The following is a 26905-nucleotide window of genomic DNA, read 5'->3' on the forward strand; positions in this document are numbered from 1 at the left end:
AGTCTTTGCTGGCCCTGAGACTTCAGGAACAGGGGCAAGCCAACAAGCCACTCATGAGTGTACTGTATGACTACACAGCCTTGCGGATATGGCGGACATCTCACAGTACCTTACTGGGAAAAAACCGCTGAAGTCGTCTAGCCCAGGACAGGGCTGATGTGGATGCTGGGCGTCGATGGTGTCAGCGTTGAACACCCCGTGCTGCTCCTGGGAGCGGGCCGGACTGATGAACCTCGTGAACTCAGATCACGGACACACCCCTATTCACAGGGGCAACATAAACGCTCGAGGAACTCACTGAGTGGTGCGGCACCGTTAGAGGTGTGGATGGCCCAAAACACACCCTAGAAGTTGCAGGGCTACTCCGAGTCAGGATCTCTGATGCCAGACAAACTTGAAGCACGCTCTCTGCAGTCAGGCAAAGTGCGAGTTGATAAATATAGAAAGCTGGTGATCTAACACGCTCAGCTACGGCTGCAGAGTTCAGCCCCCGGACACTTGGCGGCTATGATGTCTTTGATGTCCCTGAGACTTCAGGAACAGGGGAAAGCCAACAAGCCCTTGGAGAACACTTGAGTAAAGCACATCAGTAGGTAGCAGGCAGTAGTCCTGCAACACAAGGCAGGTAGCAAAGTGGTAGTCCCTTACGACAATGTGAAGCTGTAGAGTCAGCGATGTCTGGTTACAGGTCCAAAAGTGTCGGATTTTAGGGGGTCAGAGACACAGTATTTATACTCAAAGATGCCTTTAATGTAGGGGATGACTTCAAAAGAACTCTCTGAAGTCCACAAGGACCCTTTAAACCCAGTCCTCTTTGCCAGGCTAACCCTGGGGGGTAAGCCAGTGCTGTGGGTGTGGACAGGACTCTACCTATTGACGTGTAAGTGTCAGTCCTCCCATTCCACCCTGCCCAGGAAGACCCATCAAGATGAAGATGAATGCAGATGAGTGCTCAGAATGCAGATGAGCCTTACCTTCCTGTGTTTTTGGTTGTCTAGAGAGTATGCACAAAGTATCACCCAACCCAGAAGTGTATTGGAGTCAAGGACCACTACATGAACCTGAATTTATGTAACTCCAAATGCCCTCTGATAAGTGGAGAAATCTGGAAGATAATCCCCTCCAGATACTTTGGGATTTTTCAGTCTATCTAGGTACCTTCTAGCTTTATTCCCATTCCAAAGGAACTGAGATTATATGCTATATAACGTAGCAAAAAAAACTTTTTTAAATTTTAACCTGCTTCATCATAAATAAAACATTTACAATTGTTAGAATAATAATCTCAATTGGGTAAATGCGACCCCACCAAGATAAAAATAAAGGAGACCATTTTTGTGTAAGGTGATGGGCTTTCCTTACTATTTCTTCTGTATTGAGTTTGAGAGTGTCCCTAATAGAATTACAATACAAGACCCCCAAGCATTTGATCTTAGTTGTATTTCAGGATAAACCCGCTACAACAAATGACTCTTTTGTGCAATGTTTATTAGGAGGCATAACCTCTGATTTATCTATATTAATTTTATAACATGAAACCTCAGAATAGAGTTTTAGTTCTTTGAAGAAAATAGGTATAGACAACCGAAGAATATCATCTTCATAAGCAGCATATTCAATGTGTTGATCTTTAACTTTAACGCTAGAAACCCTCTCAGACTGTTATATTTGAAAGATAAATGGCTTTAATGCCACAAAAAAGAGTAAAGGAGATAGAGTGCATCCCTGTCTTGTACCCCTGTTAAGGGGAAAATAAGTGGTTTGGATGCCATTTACTATTGCTGATGACTTGGGAGAAAAATACAGTGGTGAAGTAAGCTCTAAAAATGTAAAACCAAAACCATGCCACGTTAATGCACCCCTAAGAAACTGGCAGTTATCTCTGTCAAAAGCTTTCTCTGCATCCAAAGTAAGTGCAGCAAGGGGGAAGGCCATTTTAGAAGCTTTGTTAAGAATATTTAAAAAAGTATGAGAATTATCGGCGATGTTTCTATTTTCAACAAAACCAGATTGTTCTAGGTCAGTTAAGTCTGGTTTGAAATTAACTAGTCTAAGGGCCAGCGCTGTGATAACTATTTTACAGTCAGTATTAATGAGAGAAATAGGACTCTAGTGCTTGCACAAAGAGAGATTTACATTTTGTTTAGGTATAATACAAATCAAGGCCTCTTTAAAGCAACCCACAGAATCCTTCAAATAGGAGAAGTGATTAATCAGCTTAAATAGAATAGGAAAAATAATGTTTGAAAATTGCAAATATAATTTTACTGTGAATCCATCTTACACAATGCTTTCCCTGTTAGGAGAACTTTGACAGCAGAACATAACTTTTCAATTTCTAATGGGTTTTCTACAGGAGACACATCTACATTATCTGTATTCCTCTTCTTAAGCCTAGATAAGTAGGAATTAGTGAGTACCTCCGACGGACTAGTCTCAGGAGAGTATACATTTTGGAAGTAGTTCACAACGCAAGCAGCAATATCAGAATCTCTGAACATTTTTGCACCCAAGTCAATCATAATAGATTTCACAGCTGACTTCTCTCTTTTACACTTCTGATATTACCACCATACTACTGTTGCAGTAGAAACATGGTAAATTGTTTATTTTTACACGCTTACTCTTCTTTTTACTCTAACATTACTGGGCCCTTTACGATTAGACAATCAGCAGCACTTACCATTTACCACAGAGGCAATGATCCTCTGATTAATCTTTCTCCGCTGATAGGAGGGGTGGAAATTAGGGTAGCCAAACACCTCGTTAGCTGTCCAACGCACATATTTGAGATCAGATTTAGGCACACCATTCTTAAAATTATGCTGTAGAAATAAAGAATAGAAATAGGAAGACCCAACCTTATGAAGAAAATAAGTTGAGTTAGAATTATGCAGACCAAAAGCTCTGCAACAACAACGCAAAAGAAGCAAAACATGATGTTCTGTCAGAGCTCGCTGTTTCTCCCTCCAACGCATTACATCACCATCAATAATAGGCTCAGACAGATATTAGATGAATTGGATATTGTATTAAAGATTCAAGTCCATTGTCACAAGCAGTCTCTTGCGAATTTCAGTTAAGAATATCACAGCTTATATAAAAGCACCAAACATGTAAGCAGGCTTTATCAAATGGTTATTATAAAATAAGTTTACAGAATTACAGAGTCCCACCACCATTAAGGCTGTAGGATAAATTGTTTTCTAACAGCTCAAATGGCACAAAGAAGGGGAAAAAGTTCAGACTTTTAGTACAATTAAGGGCGAGTCCATTAGCATACAACTAGCAAATAATGGAAATGAAAAATAAAAATGGTTTGACAAAGAAGGTTTCCGTCCATCAGCTACAGGCTGTAGCATCAGCAGAACAGTTCAAAGTAAGGGAAATCATTGAAAATCGATCAGCATAGCATCCGGGTCTCTAAGTAAGAAACATCAGAATGGCCTCTTTGCGATGCCCCTCCTTTGAGGTTTCTTCTTTTATATAGTCTCTTGCCAATACCAATGATGGGGCATCACACCACCATCGTAAGACTGTTGTATACTCAAATTCACATAATGTCACCTGGAACACTTGCAACAGTGAGATGTTTTCCCCTACTGCTCATGAGAAACAAAAGATTTGAGAGTCCACATAAGCCTAACATTGGTAAAAACAGATACAGACTAACCATCTATAGCAATAGCTGAAATCCTGTTCCCACAGGAATATTTCTCTGTGAACATTGAAGAAACGTTCAGGCATGCCAGTGTTCATACATGTAGAGAACATGGTGGTGGTAAATGGTCTATTTTATCAAGTGGGGGGAAAGGTCAGAAGTAGAGCAAAAGCATTTCTTGAAAAAAAGCCTTTAAGTTAGCATCACATGTTTTAAATGAAATGAGCTCTGAATCCTATGAAATATAGTCATAATAAAATCATTTCAAATAGGGAATATGTAAAACTTTCACCGAAGATTATTACATAGAAATAGCTAATGTTAAAATTACCAGCGGAGTTCGCTGAGTGCAGAAAACTCCGCTTCGTGATGTGCAGCAGAGTTTTTTTCCCTGCTCGCTATCGTGAATGGTAAGTTTAAAATCGCGAACAGTAAGTTCGCAAGCGCGAGCTGCAGCTCGGGTAGAATTTCTGCCCGAGCGGCAGGAATACCAGCACAAATTGTAGTTCGCACTGCACTCCGTCACTCACGGAACTTCGCTGAGTTCTTTTGTAACTTTGTGGAGTTCCGCATAGCAAAACTCAGCGAACTGCGCCCAGGCTTTCCTAAAACTATAAGCAGAGCACCCTTGTGAAAATACACCTTCCTCTTCCATGCGAGCTCAAGAGATGAGTTAACAAAATCCTTCTGACACTTTTTAGTCTTGATAAGGGACAGAGACTAGAAGGAAAAAGAAGTAGGTTTAGTGCCAGCCCTCTCCTACTGCAATCTCCCCCACACATTCACAGGAAAGAACAGCATGTGCCAAACCCCTCAAGTAATAATAGTTAATAGTGATGCCAAAACTATTCATGGTAAGGGCCCTCAGCCTGGACATCATACCAATTCCATAGATCAATGTTATGAAAGAGTGGTATTCAGCACAATATAGGAACAACCATGACTTCACAATCCGAAAATAAATCTGTAGCAAGGTAGGCATTAATAGTCCTCAAATTGTTGCTAGGTAGGTTAAGGATCCAATAACCCCACATCTTATCAGAACAATTAAATTAGAGCCTTAAAGAAAGTGCATGTCAAGTCAGGCACTGAGGTAAAACCCCACCATTGCAGGAGATTAATTGAAAATAGGCAGAGCAGTATTTTTTCAGTTCTAAATAAACAAAAAAAAGATGCTTGGCATTTTGCTTTATCAAAGAATCCTGAGGGGAAAAATAAATAAGCTGCAAGATTGTTTTTCCTCATACATCAAACTGCCGTATCTAAATATGCTGCATGCATAAATGTTCTTGTGTCTTTCAGAACTGTTTCAGCATGTTCCTGTTCATAAAAACCTTCTCAGTATCAGGAAAAAGAGTTTCACATTCATTGCAGAAAGGCTTTTGAATGCTTTGCTTACTTAACAAATGCATTGACTTGAACAGCAGAGCAGTATTATTTTAAGTCATTATTATCTCTGTCCTGCTATACAGCAAAATTAAATCTGTACTAAAGAAGCCTTTAAAAGCAATGGAGATAAAGTGAGAGAGTTAAAACCTTGCAAATGACCTCGGCATACCTTCAAAATATGACATGCATGGTGCACTCATAAAAAGAAACACATAGTATTCGCCTTGGCAATGAAAACCCTTGAACGCCTTATCCGCTTTGATGTCCGTATTCAGTGGTGGTCTTGGGAAGGTGGCCCTAAGGAGCGAATCACATTGTATGCAGCTGATCCTTTGTGTTCCTTGCAAAAGTTAGGCGCATATACACTACATAGTGTTACATCGGCCAGTTACTGACACAAATCTTCCATCAGGGTCCACTACATGACTAGTTGGTTGGAATGGGACCCCTGCCCTAACCCATATTAGGACTCCCCTTGCGAAGGCGGAATAGGTTGTATAAAAGAGTTGCCCCCTCCACCTACGCTTCAGCGCCAGCCCTTCAGTTTGATTAAGATGAGTTTCCTGGAGGAAGGCTATGTGTACTCCCCTACGTACAAGGTAAGCATATACCCTATGACGTCTAACCATCGTATGGAGTCCCCGTACATTCCAGGTTATACATTTGAGATCAGGTAACGTCCCCATGGCGAGATCCCTCTCTCACAGACAACCGCACGCACCATCTAAACACACCAGTGGTACTAACATCCCTGAAACAAAATCGCGAATAACCCCAACTACCCCACCCCAGAACAGGCTCTACAAATCGCGGAAGGAAGCTATCTTTTCCGACAACAATACACGCGCAATGGCGATGGAACATATCAAGGCTCCAATTATCGCGTATGAACTCTGATATATCACATGTGGATGGATTCTAGAACAAGGAACTACACTTACAGTATTTTTACATGTGAAAGCGAAAGGCTTGGAGGAACAATGCCAAAAGGTTTTTACTAATTATCAATTCTTAGAACACATGCTGCTCAACTGAAAAGTGTTCGCCTTGAAAAAGCTCGCGGAGGGCGAAACGCGCGTCGGCTGTGACAAGAAAAGAATTAATAAAAGAACACTGAATATTAATGAACATTGTGCGTTTCTATTGTGGATCAAAAGAACACTTGAGATATTGGATTGACGTGGCCGGATGCCCTTGGATAATAGTGACTAAAAAGGATGTGCACTGGTGATTTTTGTAAAGTGTATATGACACTCTGCCTCACCTTGAGTGGGTAGGTGATCGTAGATTGGTGTTAAAGGTGGATGAGCACTACATCAGACCTGCACTCCAACAGAGTGATATAATTGACACTTATTAGATCCATAACAAGGGAGAAATTCTATGATGTGCTGATCGTGTTGAGAAAATCCGCCACTTGTTTTTTGTCAATGATATAGGTCATATAGGATTAAATAGAGGCATATTTTCAATGAAAGTCCACACAGAAATCCTGTCTATGGAATATGTACTTTTGCGTTCATTACGCAGTTTCAGACTTCTCTCATACTGTATTTCCACGTAAGGGTTACCTCTATCAATGAAATACGTAGTAATAGAAAAATAATATCTAAATTGGTGAAGATTTTGGCCAGCATTAGGCTTTGTATGACAACAATAGTATATCATTATCTACAGCATTCGTGACTGTGATCTCCAAGATGGGAGCTGTATTAGAACATGTTTCAGCAGTCATCAAAGCTGGAGCAGCTTGTGTAGTACACGCAGGAGGGCCACCGGGCTGTTCAGCCATGTATTGCCCCTGACTCTAATGAGGACAAGTGTGCAGAGTGGCTGGTGGAGTCTATCTGGTTGTGAGTAATAAGATAATCAAGGAAGTGAGCAACCCGGAATACCCTTGAGGGCTTGGGTAATGAAAGTAGAAGGGTCAAATTGCCTTCAAGGGACTTATTCAGTCTATATTTGTTAGTTGAAATTATTCTAGAAAGGATCAATGGATCATCCTTGGGGTGAATTAATCAAAACTGATCAATTTATATTATCAACATATAACATATAAACAAAGACACAAGGTGTATACGAAAAGGTTTTTATCAAATAGTTCATTAAATCAACTTCATATACAGATAAATAAACAAATAAGATTTTAGGACTGTGGGTACACATATAAATAAATTGCTAAGTGACTCAACAGAACCTAAAAAACACCTATCCCAAAACACATTGAGTAAAACAAAGAGGGGGATGAGATGTATTGTCGACGTTTCGGTTTCTTAATAATGATTTGATGAAACCATCCTCAGGACCATTATCAGTGCTGATCTGTATAGAAATATTGTAATCTGAAATTCAAAAGATATTTACAGTTACAATAGTGTATTGACTCTATATGTAACACCTTGGTGACAAAACAATAAGACTAAACTGTCATGACAAGAAACAACATCATAATATATACAACATAAATCTAGACATATTCCTACAAACAATAAGGAAGTGTAGTTGGTTTGTTTAGAGACAAAAAAGCATTTCATCAGTTGCTGCCACTTTGTCTGAACTGAAACATCATTTATCATCTTTTCGCACCATTAAATCAGAAGGTAAATCAAATAAAACCATTGAGTTCGAAAGCCTCTAATACATCCAGGTCAATTCCTGCATGTCAGACAGTTAGAGTAAATCACATGTACTTGTTAAAACCATATCAGTCGTATCAATTATATGGTTGTATAAACTAAAGACACTGGTGTAATTACTTCATGATTACATTCTGGACATTATTATTTTTCATTTAGTTGAAGGAGTTGTGTATCGGATGTTATATGACACCATTTTTAAACAGTGTAAACATACACATATTAATCTAAATAGTTTAAATACCTGCTCGCAAATCGCAATCACAGTTTCACGCAGTGAAAACGTTGGTGGATCACAGTATCCTAATGCCTTAGCTGGAAGTTAAAATTCATTGTTTAGGGACTGGAAAAAATTCACTCAAAACAGACCTATTTGTTTATCAGTAGACATACCTAGTGGATGTGGAAAGCACTCATCAAGGCTGGATATGAAGTCAAATCTTCACTCCCATGCATGTATATTATAACGCAGAAATCGCCTACAAAGAATAATAATGAACATTTTCTAAATTTGTGTCAACCTATGGAAAAGAACCGACTAGTACTAGGGAATAGGTCTTACCCGGTGTCACTCGTGCGGAGTCTTATCTGCTTTTTAGACACAGTCTGAAGTAATTGTGACCAGTATGAATTTTAAACAGGTCAGTAAACAGTCATTTGTCCTGCAGCGCCTGTCAGATAATACAAAAAAATGTGCATGTTAAGTGCACAAGTGTCTCAACGTTATCAAACTTGTAGCAGTTATAATGGGCATTTAGACAATTAGCGAGGCGTGTGTCTATATGTATTAGCGCTACCGAACTTGTAGCGGTTATAGTGGCCTTTATAGCATTAGGCAAGTCACAAGGCGTCTATCTGTATGTCCTACCGTGGCTTAAATTACTAACAAATGCACTACTTAAAGTGAAAACAGCGGCAGAGACGCATGTTTGGAGGCAGCAGCCAAGTCATAGCTAGTTGCAAGTGAAGAATATGTATAAGCTGCTCAGATTATGTCTGCTTGCTTATTTGAGTAAATATCTCTTAACCTACTGCTTAACTCCGAGGCATTTCGATTATTCGTGGGATGAGTAAAAAACGGGGGTTGCAGCATGGTCATGAAATAATGATCGAATTTCCTATCAGCTCTTAAGTAATTAAATAAAGAGCAAAGCATAATTCTAACTGCATTACATTAGCGCAGAGCACTCTCATTATTCTTACCTAGGATTCTGGCGAAGTGGAACCTCAAACACGTCCCGTCTGAAATGAAGCCACAAATTGTGACCGATGATACGAGCGTTTTTAAAGGGCAGTGTTTGGATATGGAGATAGGACTAGATTTGACCGCCATATTGGACTAGTCAATGGGTGTATCAGGATATAGAGATAGGACTGGATTTGACCGCCATATTGGACTAGTCAATGGGTGTATCAAGTTGCATATAGTGAGTGAATCGGGTCAGTGTCTAGAAATCGAGGTAGGACTAGAATCGACCGCCATATTGGACTAGTCAATAGGTATTTGTAACACTTGTGAGTGTATTAAGTTACATTTGGTGAATAAATCGGGTCGAATTTAGACATAATAGGGGGATATATTGGATTTATTCATAGAACATCCGTTATTACAATTTTTGGAAACAAAACCACAGTTAACAGTTATGACATTTCTACACTGAAAATATATCATTACCGGCTCATTTTGATATATTTAGTTATCATTTCAGTATACAATGTATATTGTGCAAATAGTAGGACACATCATGTAGATCACAGTGAAGGTCAAGGTGCTTGTTTATTCAATGTGGGTCATGTAACCCTAAAGCAAAATAGACTGCTGAGTTCACGAGAGGCATGCAAGAGCGTGCCATTCTGTGGCTGAGTTCAATCCTCGCTTTACAGTATCGGTGAGGCATATCAGCTTGCCTTCTCGCAATGTTAATATTTTATTGACATTGTTTTGCCTTTTGTTGGGTTTAATTACTTCTAACACCCACCATGTCATCTCTGTTTCTTTGTGCCCCAGACGCAGGAAGTGCTCCACTAAGGGAGCTGTTTCCTTTTTGCAACGAATGCGCGACTGGTGTTGTAAGATGCGCTTCTTTATGGGTTGAATTGTTTTTCCCAAATAATGTAGCAAACAGGGGCACTGAATGCAGTATACCACATTGGTGGTGTTGCAGTTTGAGAAACTTTTATTTGTGAACTTGATGTTATTGATCGTGCAGGTTTTCACTGTTGTAGTAGTAGCGCAGGCAGCACAGTTGTTACATTTAAAGTGGCCTACTACAGGGCTAAGTTGCCTCATGTTATCTACGATGTTATCTGCAGATGGGTTGTCATATGCACGAATTAACCTGTCTTGTAAATTGGTGCCTCTTTTAAAAGCAAATAATGGTTTCTGCCTGAATTCAGAAAATGAATGGAGTAGATTCCATTGCTTTGACACGATTTTTTTAATCGCATTTGAATGCGTGCCAAAAGTTGTTACACAAACTATGTTGGTTTCATTTGCTCGTTCTTTTACTGTCAGTAAAGCATCACGATCTTGATACCAGGCCCTCTTCATTGATTTTCTCAATAGTTTGCCTGGATAGCCACGAGAAAATAGTTTGTCCTTTAGCTTTTTGGCTTCTTGGAAGTAATCCTCTTTATATGTACAGTTTCGCCGAAGGCGAAGAAACTGTCCAAAAGGTAGACCATCTTTCAACGCCTGTGGGTGGTGACTAGTATATTTAAGCAAGGTGTTTCGTGCAGTTTTTTTGGTAAATAAGGTGGTGAAAAGCTGATTGTTCATATCCACCTTAACTTTGATATCCAGAAATGGCATTTCAGTATTGTTATATTCAAGTGTGAATTGTAGATTGGTATTTCTGGAATTTAGCCATGTGTGAAATTCTTTCAATTGTTCAACAGTGCCCTCCCAAATTAAAAACACGTCATCAATATAACGCAACCATTTTAGAATTCTTGATGAAAATGGATTAGAGGAGTGCCAGATGTGGTCATCCTCAAATTGGGCAACATAGATATTTGCAATATCTGGTGCAAAAACTGCACCCATGGCTACCCCTTTCTGTTGTTGGTAAAACGTGTTTTGGTATAGGAAGAAATTTTCACACAGAGGTAGTCTTGTGCACTCTATAATGAATTCAGTGGGTACAGAGTGGGGTCTTGGTCTAGATTCCAAAAGTTTGTAAAGTAGATCTAGGACTTCACTCTGTGGAATGTTAGTGTACAAGCTTTCTATGTCCATAGAAGCAAGTATACTGGTTGATGAATCAAAATGGAATTTCTCGACTTCGTTTATTACTGCTGTTGTGTCTCTGATGTATGTAGAGCGTTCAACAGCAAAAGGTCTCACAAAAAAATCTGCGTATTGCGCCAATGGTTTAAGGACTGAATTGCAGCCCGAAACAATTGGGCGCCCTGGGGGATTGTTTAGGTCCTTATGCACCTTTGGGAGCATATAAATCGCTGGTATAGTAGGTGTTTTATTAACCAGAAATGAGGCCTCTTTTTCATTAAGCCATCCTCCCTTTAAACCTTTTTGGCTTAAGTTTACAATTTCAGTAGTTAATCTTCTAGTCGGGTCACAGGACAGTTTTTTGTAATGGGCAGAGACGGAAAGTTGTTTGAGCATTTCATCGTCATATTTTGATTTCTGCCATAAGACTATACCACCACCCTTGTCAGCCGGCTTAAGTAGTACATCTGGTAGCTTCTGAAGATTTTGAAGGGCTACCTGTTGTTCTTTTGGTAAGTTGGAATTGAATCTGCATGGAGTTTTAAAGAGATTATCTATCTCCAGTAATGTTGCATTCTCAAAGGTAATGATGTCTTTGTTAATCATGGCATTGGGCGGGTAAAAGGTAGAGGGGTTCCTAAGTCCCGTATAGCCCAGTTTGGGATCAGATGTGTTGTTTGCAAAAAAGTTTTTCAATCTGACTGTTCGAAAGAAGCGATACAGTTCCAATTTTGTTTGAAACAGGTCGTTCTTATAAGTTGGCACAAAACTGAGGCCATTTGAAAGGACTGCCATTTCTTGTTCGGAAAGTTTGTAGGTTAATAGGTTGAAGATTGGAATTGTAAGATTTTGATTTACCATTCGTAGTACCGGTTCCGGGTTTGGCGGAAGCCCGGGGTATATTGTTTTCGGTACCATCCCCGTTTCGGTGGTTGGTGTCGCCCTGGAGGTCTGGAGCCTCGTTGGCCCTGTCCTAAAAAAGGGGATTGATGGGATGTTGAGGGTTCTTGGTCATTGTGACGATAATTGGAATTAAACGATCTGTCATTCCAATTATCGTCACAATGACCAAGAACCCTCAACATCCCATCAATCCCCTTTTTTAGGACAGGGCCAACGAGGCTCCAGACCTCCAGGGCGACACCAACCACCGAAACGGGGATGGTACCAAAAACAATATACCCCGGGCTTCCGCCAAACCCGGAACCGGTACTACGAATGGTAAATCAAAATCTTACAATTCCAATCTTCAACCTATCAACCTACAAACTTTCCGAACAAGAAATGGCAGTCCTTTCAAATGGCCTCAGTTTTGTGCCAACTTATAAGAACGACCTGTTTCAAACAAAATTGGAACTGTATCGCTTCTTTCGAACAGTCAGATTGAAAAACTTTTTTGCAAACAACACATCTGATCCCAAACTGGGCTATACGGGACTTAGGAACCCCTCTACCTTTTACCCGCCCAATGCCATGATTAACAAAGACATCATTACCTTTGAGAATGCAACATTACCGGAGATAGATAATCTCTTTAAAACTCCATGCAGATTCAATTCCAACTTACCAAAAGAACAACAGGTAGCCCTTCAAAATCTTCAGAAGCTACCAGATGTACTACTTAAGCCGGCTGACAAGGGTGGTGGTATGGTCTTATGGCAGAAATCAAAATATGACGATGAAATGCTCAAACAACTTTCCGTCTCTGCCCATTACAAAAAACTGTCCTGTGACCCGACTAGAAGATTAACTACTGAAATTGTAAACTTAAGCCAAAAAGGTTTAAAGGGAGGATGGCTTAATGAAAAAGAGGCCTCATTTCTGGTTAATAAAACACCTACTATACCAGCGATTTATATGCTCCCAAAGGTGCATAAGGACCTAAACAATCCCCCAGGGCGCCCAATTGTTTCGGGCTCCAATTCAGTCCTTAAACCATTGGCGCAATACGCAGATTTTTTTGTGAGACCTTTTGCTGTTGAACGCTCTACATACATCAGAGACACAACAGCAGTAATAAACGAAGTCGAGAAATTCCATTTTGATTCATCAACCAGTATACTTGCTTCTATGGACATAGAAAGCTTGTACACTAACATTCCACAGAGTGAAGTCCTAGATCTACTTTACAAACTTTTGGAATCTAGACCAAGACCCCACTCTGTACCCACTGAATTCATTATAGAGTGCACAAGACTACCTCTGTGTGAAAATTTCTTCCTATACCAAAACACGTTTTACCAACAACAGAAAGGGGTAGCCATGGGTGCAGTTTTTGCACCAGATATTGCAAATATCTATGTTGCCCAATTTGAGGATGACCACATCTGGCACTCCTCTAATCCATTTTCATCAAGAATTCTAAAATGGTTGCGTTATATTGATGACGTGTTTTTAATTTGGGAGGGCACTGTTGAACAATTGAAAGAATTTCACACATGGCTAAATTCCAGAAATACCAATCTACAATTCACACTTGAATATAACAATACTGAAATGCCATTTCTGGATATCAAAGTTAAGGTGGATATGAACAATCAGCTTTTCACCACCTTATTTACCAAAAAAACTGCACGAAACACCTTGCTTAAATATACTAGTCACCACCCACAGGCGTTGAAAGATGGTCTACCTTTTGGACAGTTTCTTCGCCTTCGGCGAAACTGTACATATAAAGAGGATTACTTCCAAGAAGCCAAAAAGCTAAAGGACAAACTATTTTCTCGTGGCTATCCAGGCAAACTATTGAGAAAATCAATGAAGAGGGCCTGGTATCAAGATCGTGATGCTTTACTGACAGTAAAAGAACGAGCAAATGAAACCAACATAGTTTGTGTAACAACTTTTGGCACGCATTCAAATGCGATTAAAAAAATCGTGTCAAAGCAATGGAATCTACTCCATTCATTTTCTGAATTCAGGCAGAAACCATTATTTGCTTTTAAAAGAGGCACCAATTTACAAGACAGGTTAATTTGTGCATATGACAACCCATCTGCAGATAACATCGTAGATAACATGAGGCAACTTAGCCCTGTAGTAGGCCACTTTAAATGTAACAACTGTGCTGCCTGCGCTACTACTACAACAGTGAAAACCTGCACGATCAATAACATCAAGTTCACAAATAAAAGTTTCTCAAACTGCAACACCACCAATGTGGTATACTGCATTCAGTGCCCCTGTTTGCTACATTATTTGGGAAAAACAATTCAACCCATAAAGAAGCGCATCTTACAACACCAGTCGCGCATTCGTTGCAAAAAGGAAACAGCTCCCTTAGTGGAGCACTTCCTGCGTCTGGGGCACAAAGAAACAGAGATGACATGGTGGGTGTTAGAAGTAATTAAACCCAACAAAAGGCAAAACAATGTCAATAAAATATTAACATTGCGAGAAGGCAAGCTGATATGCCTCACCGATACTGTAAAGCGAGGATTGAACTCAGCCACAGAATGGCACGCTCTTGCATGCCTCTCGTGAACTCAGCAGTCTATTTTGCTTTAGGGTTACATGACCCACATTGAATAAACAAGCACCTTGACCTTCACTGTGATCTACATGATGTGTCCTACTATTTGCACAATATACATTGTATACTGAAATGATAACTAAATATATCAAAATGAGCCGGTAATGATATATTTTCAGTGTAGAAATGTCATAACTGTTAACTGTGGTTTTGTTTCCAAAAATTGTAATAACGGATGTTCTATGAATAAATCCAATATATCCCCCTATTATGTCTAAATTCGACCCGATTTATTCACCAAATGTAACTTAATACACTCACAAGTGTTACAAATACCTATTGACTAGTCCAATATGGCGGTCGATTCTAGTCCTACCTCGATTTCTAGACACTGACCCGATTCACTCACTATATGCAACTTGATACACCCATTGACTAGTCCAATATGGCGGTCAAATCCAGTCCTATCTCTATATCCTGATACACCCATTGACTAGTCCAATATGGCGGTCAAATCTAGTCCTATCTCCATATCCAAACACTGCCCTTTAAAAACGCTCGTATCATCGGTCACAATTTGTGGCTTCATTTCAGACGGGACGTGTTTGAGGTTCCACTTCGCCAGAATCCTAGGTAAGAATAATGAGAGTGCTCTGCGCTAATGTAATGCAGTTAGAATTATGCTTTGCTCTTTATTTAATTACTTAAGAGCTGATAGGAAATTCGATCATTATTTCATGACCATGCTGCAACCCCCGTTTTTTACTCATCCCACGAATAATCGAAATGCCTCGGAGTTAAGCAGTAGGTTAAGAGATATTTACTCAAATAAGCAAGCAGACATAATCTGAGCAGCTTATACATATTCTTCACTTGCAACTAGCTATGACTTGGCTGCTGCCTCCAAACATGCGTCTCTGCCGCTGTTTTCACTTTAAGTAGTGCATTTGTTAGTAATTTAAGCCACGGTAGGACATACAGATAGACGCCTTGTGACTTGCCTAATGCTATAAAGGCCACTATAACCGCTACAAGTTCGGTAGCGCTAATACATATAGACACACGCCTCGCTAATTGTCTAAATGCCCATTATAACTGCTACAAGTTTGATAACGTTGAGACACTTGTGCACTTAACATGCACATTTTTTTGTATTATCTGACAGGCGCTGCAGGACAAATGACTGTTTACTGACCTGTTTAAAATTCATACTGGTCACAATTACTTCAGACTGTGTCTAAAAAGCAGATAAGACTCCGCACGAGTGACACCGGGTAAGACCTATTCCCTAGTACTAGTCGGTTCTTTTCCATAGGTTGACACAAATTTAGAAAATGTTCATTATTATTCTTTGTAGGCGATTTCTGCGTTATAATATACATGCATGGGAGTGAAGATTTGACTTCATATCCAGCCTTGATGAGTGCTTTCCACATCCACTAGGTATGTCTACTGATAAACAAATAGGTCTGTTTTGAGTGAATTTTTTCCAGTCCCTAAACAATGAATTTTAACTTCCAGCTAAGGCATTAGGATACTGTGATCCACCAACGTTTTCACTGCGTGAAACTGTGATTGCGATTTGCGAGCAGGTATTTAAACTATTTAGATTAATATGTGTATGTTTACACTGTTTAAAAATGGTGTCATATAACATCCGATACACAACTCCTTCAACTAAATGAAAAATAATAATGTCCAGAATGTAATCATGAAGTAATTACACCAGTGTCTTTAGTTTATACAACCATATAATTGATACTACTGATATGGTTTTAACAAGTACATGTGATTTACTCTAACTGTCTGACATGCAGGAATTGACCTGGATGTATTAGAGGCTTTCGAACTCAATGGTTTTATTTGATTTACCTTCTGATTTAATGGTGCGAAAAGATGATAAATGATGTTTCAGTTCAGACAAAGTGGCAGCAACTGATGAAATGCTTTTTTGTCTCTAAACAAACCAACTACACTTCCTTATTGTTTGTAGGAATATGTCTAGATTTATGTTGTATATATTATGATGTTGTTTCTTGTCATGACAGTTTAGTCTTATTGTTTTGTCACCCACCAAGGTGTTACATATAGAGTCAATACACTATTGTAACTGTAAATATCTTTTGAATTTCAGATTACAATATTTCTATACAGATCAGCACTGATAATGGTCCTGAGGATGGTTTCATCAAATCATTATTAAGAAACCGAAACGTCGACAATACATCTCATCCCCCTCTTTGTTTTACTCAATGTGTTTTGGGATAGGTGTTTTTTAGGTTCTGTTGAGTCACTTAGCAATTTATTTATATGTGTACCCACAGTCCTAAAATCTTATTTGTTTATTTATCTGTATATGAAGTTGATTTAATGAACTATTTGATAAAAACCTTTTCGTATACACCTTGTGTCTTTGTTTATATGTTATATGTTGATAATATAAATTGATCAGTTTTGATTAATTCACCCCAAGGATGATCCATTGATCCTTTCTAGAATAATTTCAACTAACAAATATAGACTGAATAAGTCCTCTATGTGAGTAATAAGGACGCCCGCTGTGGAGCATACGTGGAAGGGATGCTTGTGCGCAACAGTAGGGGAGGTGGAGTTTGTCATCAACAAAAGAGGGGAGTCTGTCTCCCCTTGAAAGTGGAGGTGGTGAAGTGGGTTGTTATAAGCGGGGGAGGGCTCTTGTCCTAGATCAACAAAATGCCCCCCAAAAAATGACGTTCCCAAACTATTAGTGAAAAGAGGTGCACAGCGTAATGCTGCAGTGTCATTCTGCTCTGACTCCTTTGTGCATCACCACACTGCAGAATTGAACACAAAGATGCAGTTGTGCGTCACATAACCGTCCAGAGAGCTCCAACCTGCAGACCAGGTGGTGTATTGCATAGCAACATTTATACAGTGCTTACTACTCATGTGTGTGTGTGTGTGTGTGTCGTTGAAGCCTGGGTGTACATGTGTAGTGTGTTACATCATATAGGGCTGCGTTGGAAGTGAGAACTGTGTCCTGAAAAATAAAGAGGTAGTCCTGAAACAATGCCCTATAATACTCGCTGCATATGTTTAAATGTAGTTGGGTGGTGTGCTCGGGGAGGCTAAACACCACAAGAGGCATAATGTATGCATGCCCTCGACAAATGGGGAGTATGAAAAATGGAGCGACGACGGTGCCAGCAAATGGGAAGCCTATGGGCGGGTGGAGCCCATTATGTAGATACAGGAAGTCTCGGTTTGTGACAGCGTATGCGCACCATCTAGAGCTGAGACCTATTGAACGTATGTCTTTGCATCGCCCTACTTCCCCGCCACGACATTAAACACACAGCACATTTTTGTGGTGAACTGCCGTTCATCCACAGGACTTTAGCAAATAGACAGCACTGTAACAGCTTGCCCCCCACAGCAGGGCCCAAACATGTTGCTCTCAAAGGCCTGTCCTACATTGTAGGACTTTTTATACTGAAAGTTCAAAGTTACCCTGCTCTTCAAGGTCTTTAAATATAGTGTGAGGGCCTAATGACTCTATAGCGCCTCTCGTTTGCTTGTAGCATTTAAAAACAGAAACCACGAAACAGCTTGTCCTTGACTACACTCGCTGTGCCTGGCACCTTGGGCATGTACTTCTACGGGTGGTGAAGGCATAAATGGTACCACTTCTATCAATATGGAGCTATAGAGGGCTATAGGAGCCAGGTCGCCATCCTCTCAACTAGTCCAAAAACTCACAAGACCTGTTCCTTAAGGCTTATTATTTCTATAATGTGGACGTAAACTAACTTTCTCTTAGTGTTTACAGATTACTCCTTCAATTTCTCCTAAGGTAGTAACAAACCACTTCCTTATCCTTCTTATCTAACTAAAAAAGTGTGTCTTTTTTTGTCAGATGACAGTCATAGCCCATCTAGTAATCTTTAGAAGGGTCACCTTGGTGTATTTACCAAAACAAACACATCCATCCGTGTACTGTAATAATTCAAAACATGAAAAAAGCGTGAAAAAAGCAAAATGGCACCTCACGTGCGCACCACCAGGGGAGCTTTGCTGATTGGTACTCACCAGCTATGCTCACTCTTATCATCATCGGCCACCATTTAAAAAGGCTAAGGAAGTGGTTTGATACTACCTTAGGAGAAATTGAAGGAGTAATCTACGTAAACACTAAGAGAAAGTTAGTTTACGTCAACATTATAGACGTGATAAATGGTACCACGTCAAATTCCACAAATCAATCAGAAAATCGAAATCAACGAACCAATGAAAATCTTGTAATACTTCACTAAGCAACAGAGTTCAAGCAAGTTTCCTGTAAGTGTATTACATCTAGAAGAGAGCAAAGGGAAGAACATGATCTAAAAATTTTGTCCACGTTATGCGTGGTTGATAATTGCAAAGTTGCAGGAATTTCATAAAGCAGGGGTAGGACTTATATCCAAAAGTATAATAATATCAATTATTTAAACCAGGTAGATTCGGCCTAAAGAGCATTTATTACACAACCAAGCTAAATCCAGTGATTGAACATAGTGGGTTCAGTGTAATTATTGTACAGATGGACTAATGAAATGCAAAAGATAATCAAAATATTTGCAATTGTCTCCACAGATGCCTACACAGAAGATGACCTCATGCTGTACTGGAAGAATGGCAATGACTCCTTAAAAACAGACGAAAGGATATCACTATCACAATTTCTTATCCAGGCTTTTCATACTACTACAAGACTTGCCTTTTACAGCAGTACAGGTTATTGTGCTTTGTTTGTTTAAAAAAATAATGCTGTCTGGAGAACAATTGCACATTCATCTCTTGGCTATTTGTGCTATGGATGGGTGTGAGAGCATTGTGTGGCTTGACTGTGTTTCAATGAGCTAACCACACTAAAATCTGACAAAAACAACCATTAAGATTTCAGGAAAGCTTGCAAGACCATCGATGCCAACTGGAGCAAGCCAGGGTTTACAGCTCCTAACCCGGGTTTACTCTTTGGTACCACTGATAGTCTCCTTGCTACCTGTGATCTCAGAGGCCAAGAAGGCAGCAGGAAGATACATCTAGGGTGTGTTAAGCTCTGTATGCATTCTGTAGTCTCCTTGCTGTCTCTTTCCCAGTACTCTAGCAGCAAAAGAGAGCATCTATAGGGCTAAAGTTGAGACAAGTGGTACCACTTTTTATGTACCTTTATATCAAAGGATGCATGGTGTCACTACTACTAGCCCTGGTATTTTGGTAAATGGATGTATTTGCTTAAGACTATGATGTATTCAACAAATGCTGTCCTGTCAAAATTACCTACTGTAAAAACACTGGGGCTACCTACTAATCACTCACAAGATGGGGATCTACAGATAAAACATAAAGAATTATCGCAAGTGATTGTGTCTATAATTCAGAGGACTGTTCACACAGAATCCCCTCCATATTTAATATAATGGTGTACAGAGGCATTTTGGTCTTAACTACCTATGTAACAAATAAAATATATATGAAACGGCAGACTCTGTGTCGGGTGCATAAAATAAGTGAAGTAATTTACATGTGCACACAAATACGTTTCTTTTTCAATACTAAATCACACAATGGTGGGTGATCTTTCAATACATAATTAGTTTGTGTTTTTCAACACTAAATTGACCACACATGAAATAATTTACAAAGAAGTAGGAAGGGTCAGAACAGCGAACATACAGCAGAAAAGGCCAAAGGTATTGTTCTAATTCAATAGTCCATAGAATGACTTAGACCAAGCTTAAAGCCTCTGTATTATCAAGTATGAAACATCAAATGCACATTTCATGGGCTGATGGGAGAAGGGTATGGACATTTTAGTTTTTAGATGGAAGTAGTCCATGAGACTACCCTCACGACATTTTGTCTCTGTACGATAAAGGTGGACCCTCTGCTAAGATAGTCATAGGTATATTCTGTTGTCTAGATCCCTGATGCTGAAATGTTGTCATAGGAGAACACGGATCATGCGTGTGTGCCATGACATAGGCCTGTCTCATGGATTGTGGTCTTGTTGGACAAGACAGGCACACAAAGCTCTACTCATACTTGTGGAAGACTACCACATCCACCAGGAGTTAAGCAGCACAAGCACAGAGGTGGCAGCATACTGTTTAGTGTTCAGGAGTGATGAACAGGACATTTTTACTCTGTGTCACTGGTGTAAGACCTACAGGCTGCTCACACTTTTTAAAGTTCTGCTGCTGTGTTCTTAACTCACCCTTGGTCTCCATCAGGTAGATGTGTGGTACAGCATAGCGCAGGGGTAGTGACTCTGTGCTTGAAGCATGTGTGCCTGGGAAGGGTACAGTACAGGTAGGCTGTCCTGTTTTAGTATTAAATCTATTATACCTGATAAAAAACCCCACAGCGAGGGAAATAACCCTCACCAGTGTAAACATATGACAGCTGATAAACACCTGCACAACCACAAACTAAATGCCATTTAAAGAATGGAAAAGGAGAGTGAAAGATTCATTTTTATTTCTTCCTGAAGGGGCCAATACAATATAACTTTGTTATACAAGGTAGGAGCAAGAACGACTGGGCTAATATTGTTCTGCTTGAGTTTTGTTGTTTTGGGAAGTCACTAAAATATTGTTTCTTCTTCCTTATGCTTTTTTCAGTTTTGCAGTCTTTGGTCTAAAGATGCAGGGTTTAGAAGCATGTTGTAGGGGTTATTTAATTATTTTATAAACTGTAGAGAATCACATCATTTCAATGTCATATTTGATATTTTGGCTATGTCTGATTCTTTCACTGTATCAGTATCAAATGTATTTGTATCAGTTAATTAAAACTATAACAAAAAAAGTATTACAAAAGGATAATAAAACAATTTTTAAACTGCAAATCAGTTCCTACAAATATATGGGTACATATTTAGCACACCCTTCTTTCCCTGTATATAACCCTCCAACATGACTGCTCTATTATTTGGGGGAGGTGGGTTATATAATTGTAACTGTTTCTTCGGACACAATAGAGCAGGATAAAGTACTGGTGCCATTCTATATTCACTAAGTTCGGAAAAGAAATTGAAGTGCGTTAAAGATTTTTCAATTGAGCGTTCTTAGCTCAGTGATAATTGTGGTTCTTTGAGGGTCACTTTAAATTCCTGCGGAGAGCCTTCCTTTGGCATTGCAAGGTGTGCCATTAACAACATGGCACCAAGGCATTTATCCAACCCTTTGGGTTTCCTGGAATATCCGGTGCCAGAGGCAAAGTTATTTATCTCCAACTTTCTTTGTGTAGTAGTCCGATATCAATTTCTGGACTTTATAAGAACATTGCAAAGGGTCAGGTAGAGGATGTAGTGCATTGCTGAGCATTTTTACAGGTCTGCCACAACAAGCGAGGGTGGGAACCTCTGCTTGTGAAAAGTATACTGCTGACGCCTTTGTGCAGGTGTGGGCCTCTTGTTTCAGAAATAATTGCCTGAGTAGAATTATCCTTTCTTTGATGATAGCAGGAAAACAGCACAGAAGGTGCGGCCATGATTCATGTTTTTAATTACATAACCTGCAAGAAGCTCCGTGGTCTTGGATGGCCAATGTTGGATTGAAATCCAGGTTCGGTAGGCCCAGTAATTGCATGTACATAATCTCTCTCCAGGTTCTGAATTTGAGAGTAGCTGATAGATAGGGTTGGGTTTTTGCTACCAAATACGAAGAGTTTAAAAGGGGCAAGAACTCTGTTAATTTTGAGGAAGCTTGAACTAGCTGAAATGAGCCCAGTTGCACTTGTCTATAGATGATCTTTTTTCATATAGAGTAGGAGATAGGCTCCAGAGTGATTGCTGTTTGATGTATCGCAGGAGTCACTTCTGTTCTCTGAAGTTGTTCATCCACGGGGATCATGAATTTTCGAAAGTGCCCCTGAGGCAGGCCTTGAGAGAATTCTCTGGTGATTTTATTACGCAAATGTAAAATTTGAGGAAGTCTACCTCGACAGTGAGGGATTGTTTCACAACCCAAGTTCCAATCTGAGTCTTGCTCTACGGAGGTTTTTCGATAGTTGAAAAGTTTTCTTGTGTCCCGCGCACTACACTTGTTCCAAGTTGTCAAAGAATGCTACTGGGAAAGCTTGATGGCCATACTGAAGTGCTGGAAGATGGGAGGCTTGAATGACTGTTATTCCCTACGCAGGCGGGCTGCTTAAGTTGTTTTGAAGCCTGGCTAAGCCATAGATGATTGCTGTTGATTTCTGTTTTTAATGCATTTTTGTGAGCGGATGGTTGAGCAGATTCAGGGAACCGCACCCCCAGATACTTATATTTGAGGGCCGAAGTGATGATCGTAGTTTCCATGAAACTTGTTTTTTGTTCTTGTAGCGACTAAATGCAAGTATTTTAGTTTTATCTGGGTTGATGGCAAGAAAGTTTTTGGGTTATAGGCTGTTTTTAATGGATTTTTGTGAGCGGATGGTTGAGGAGATTCAGGGAACCGCACCCCCAGATACTTATATTTGAGGGCCGAAGTGATGATCGTAGTTTCCATTAAACTTGTTTTTTGTTCTTGTAGCGACTTAATACAAGTATTTTAGTTTTATCTGAGTTGATGGCAAGAAAGTTTTTTGGTTATAGGCGTGTAGGTGGTCAGTACTTGTTGAAGCCCCACTTTGGTGTTGTCCATAATAACAATGTTATCTGCATATTGAAGAATGTGGAGTGACCCATGACCCAAACGAGGGAGGACAAGGAAACTGTTAGCCAAGGCATTCCCTAGATCTGCTGTGTATAGATTCAAAAGTAGAGGCGCTAACACACAGCCTTGTTTCAGACCCACAGTGGTGGGTATTTTGGCGGAGAGTGTAGTCGTGCCTGTATTCATGCGGACCCATGTTGCAGCATAGAGGGAGTTTATGGCTGTTTCAAGAGATGATGGAATACCTCTGCATGCTGGTTTCCTCCACACAGTCTATCTGTCAACTTTGTCAAATGCTGTAAAATGAATAAAACAGCAAAAGAATGGGAGTTGGTTATGCTGCGCAGCTTGGTGGCTAAGTGAGGCTAGTGCAATGATATTGTCATTAGTGGCTGCTCTTCCACAAAGCCTGTTAGGAACAAGCATTTGCAATGCAATAGGTCTCGCTTTATTAAAGTTAGAGCTATTGGCATTGTAAATGGCAATGCCTTTTATTTATATTTTTGCTTTTAAAACATAAATAGAAGGCATTGTCATTTACAATGCTAATAGCTTAAACTTTCGCAGGGATAATGTACACAGAGTTCTAAAGCCAGGAAAAATATAGTGTCTAGCAAAAGACAAACAATCTTGGGTGACCTCGCAGAAAAGGCTGATTTCCTACACTAACTGATAACTGACTGTAGGCCAAAGGAACTAACCAAACTGCTCCCCCTTCCTTTTCCTCTCAAGGTGGCCTTTGTTTAGCTTGTCATTAGGAAGTGAATGCCTCCCCCAGTTCTTCCCCTTCGTGTCATCATCAAAAGGGGTGCACTCGCTGTGATGGCAGTTTCAGCATCTGACTTATCAGACATTACAAATGTCCTCACCTCCACTTGTCACACACCAAGTCTGTTACCCATACCTTTAACATTAGGACCACTTAATCTCCACCCAGCCTTTCCCAAAGGCTATATAGGGGAAAATCTGTTTCTGAAGGCGTGGTAAAGTCTGTCTCTCTGCACCTCCATACCGGACTCCCACCACTCATTGTGGCCCCAACTGGCCCATCGCACAAGAACCATTGATGCATCAGCCCGGCTAAAGTTGGCGAACCTTTTATACTGTGTCTCTGTTACATTTCGCCACCTCTTCAATTTGACCTATGAGCCATTATTTAAGGGTAGCTGCAGCAGGGCTTGGGCTCGAAGAGACCCTCTTGTAAAAGTAGTAGTAGGAGCTAGAGGCACTGCTATGAGCACCACCTCACGCCATGCATGCACTCCTGTACAAGGTGTCTTTCACTGCTGAGGCTTGCAGTCTTCCTTCTGCAGATCATCTGAGAAATTTTGGAATAATTCAAGCAAGAGAAATGGAAAATAAGCCAAGATGCAAAGCATATTTGTTAAGGTCATTTTCTAATCTGCGACCACTACACATTATCTTTCCCTTCCTTTGTTTGGAGCCTTAGTATAATAAAATTGTGTTTTCTTTTTTTACAAACACATAATTTTCCTGTACATTATTTTGTGCTATGACAAGCTCAGAGAAAAAAATAAATGGCCGCCTGCTTCACAAAGATATCTATCTGTCTAACAGCAAGCAGTATTATGCTCATCCTTTGCGCATGGATTAGAAATGCGGATCGTGTCTACAATTATTGCGTTTTCCAGAAAAATAGCTTCCTGAAAATAAAAGAATAAAAGAAAGTATTGCTGTGTATTGACCTCTCTGGCTTGGAACAAAGACAAAAGCCGTCAGATCACACTGTTCAGCATGTTACTGCATACTGTGCACTGATAATACCACTGAAAATGTTCATTTACATGAGAATGCATAGCATTTGAGTTTTTCTTTTAAAAGAGAACTCTAATTTCATGCAAATCGGATTATGTAAAATAGCCCCTTAAATTCACCTTTTTATTGTGAAAACTTGCCATTCCTTACAGGTGGAAAGATAACATTTTCTTTTTCATTTCCTCAGAGAATAAAAGTGACAGCTGCACCTACCACAAGGCACTGCCATCTGTATGCATTAGACTAAGCCAATTTAATTCATGGGATAATAGGAGTTTCCAAGCCTTCAAAGCCGAAGACAAGAGATGAAAATGTACTTTGTTGTGCCTGCCCATATCCCGGGCACTGATCCCGCACCCTCCCCACCACGAATATCATTACAATAGGAAGAAGTATCAATATTGGGATGTTTATTGTCGGCAAGTCTAGTCAGAAAATATATTTGAATGCAAATCCTGTGAAGAAAAAAATGCAGACAGGCAGGCAAGGTCATCTGTCACTCAGCTCTTGCAATTTGCATAGCTCTCAGTCAACCTGTTCTAAAATGCGTCTGTTAGACTGTATAGCCCAGAAACCATTCCTTAAAAAACAGTGGGGTGCAGAAAAATCGCAATATGCTCTGTTTTATGTAATCTGTACTGCACCCCTATTCAAGGAGGTGTTGCTCAAATCAGTGAAGATGAAAAAGAAAAGATATTGACATGGACTGTGCAACGCAGTAATAATAATTATAAATCCTATTTGTAAATCGGAAACGCATCATCCCCTTAAGTGCTTCAAGGCGCTGGTGGCCGTCTGGGAGCTTAACTGAGCTATTGCCCGGAGTCACATGATGCTGAGCTGAGTTTCCTAGTGCATTGGGTGGATGTACCCTACGTGCAAATACTATTAGCTCAGTAACAAATGGTCAACTAGAACAAGTTGCAGTGTATGAGATTTTGAATATTAAACTTCATATGCACAGCCGAAAAAAATCATGGAATTTCGACTGGTTCGATAAAAATATCCATTGAAACCAATAAACACCAATAACTAGTACAAGATACATCTAGAATCTATGGGAAGTTTATCGTCCTAGTTGAAGTACCCACATACCAGCAAGAGAATTCAATAGAAACCACTTGTAACTGGTCAAAGGGAATTTTCACCCCTTATAGGAGCCATTTGGAGGTTGTTTTTACTTCACAAGGTGGAATAGGATGGCACGTTTAAAACACTCTTTCAGAAACAGGAGCTCTGGTGCGTTGTTGATGGTGTGTGTGCAGGCTGGCGATGTGTGGAGGGCGGCTTAGAAGAATACCATTATGCCACAGAGCTATGTTTGTAGAAGTGAGCAGAGCATGGAGAAATCCCTATTGCATTCTGCCGGTGGATTCATGCGCCTTATCTTTAAATGAAAAAAGGCTCTGAATCTTCCATCCTTTAAGCCTGTCCGCTGAGCAATATGAGCACGCCATATTTTGTAGCTGAATGCACCGGGAAGTTTATTTCACTCGTTTCATGTCTTGAACACGTTTTTCCTTCTTGTTATATTGATCCCTTCCATGAAAATAAATGCCGGTCGGTTTAAGGTTTTCCTGGAGTGTTTTCTTGCCAGCCACGCTTACTTTTGGAACATGTAGAAGAAATCAGAACTCTGGACTTGCTCTCAGCCAAATGCCACCCTGAGTGTCAAATTTAAAAAACCTAGCACGTGCATTTTGGAACCACAAATCCATGTTTTTTTCGAAGATTGGGTACGTATATCTTTTAATTTAAAAATACAAATATTCGCTTGTTTCCAATTCAATACAATTATTTGGATGTGAACTCTCCATGAGCTGCAGGGGGAAAGAAGAATGAATGCTATGCCAGGAGAGAGAAAAGAATTTCGTTAGCATCACATACACAGAACTTAATGGGAAAAAGAAAACAAGGCTGCTATTAAAATGCCCCCGGAATCCCGCCGCGGCCGCCCCGGAAGTCAGGCATGGTCGCCTGTGACGGGGGCGGGGCCACGTCCAGACCGGAAGAGGAGGCAGGCGGAGTCAATGCGTCTCGCGGCCCGGGGCTCCTGTGAGCGTTGTGGAGCCCAGGGGC

General features: G+C 40.1%; 1 protein-coding gene across 1 annotated transcript in view; it reads left to right on the forward strand.

Moving 5' to 3' along the window:
- The window catches only part of LOC147707821 (gamma-aminobutyric acid receptor subunit rho-1-like), a 477030-nt gene that overhangs the window by 413153 nt on the left and 36972 nt on the right, over positions 1–26905 (forward strand). Inside the window, exon 7 of the mRNA XM_086925248.1 lies at positions 19002–19142. Coding sequence (XP_086781374.1) covers positions 19002–19142 — 141 coding nt within the window. The remainder of the gene's footprint in view (positions 1–19001; positions 19143–26905) is intronic.

Source organism: Lissotriton vulgaris, chromosome 6 (assembly GCF_964263255.1).
Source record: "Lissotriton vulgaris chromosome 6, aLisVul1.2, whole genome shotgun sequence".
Classification (NCBI taxonomy): Eukaryota; Metazoa; Chordata; class Amphibia; order Caudata; family Salamandridae; genus Lissotriton; species Lissotriton vulgaris.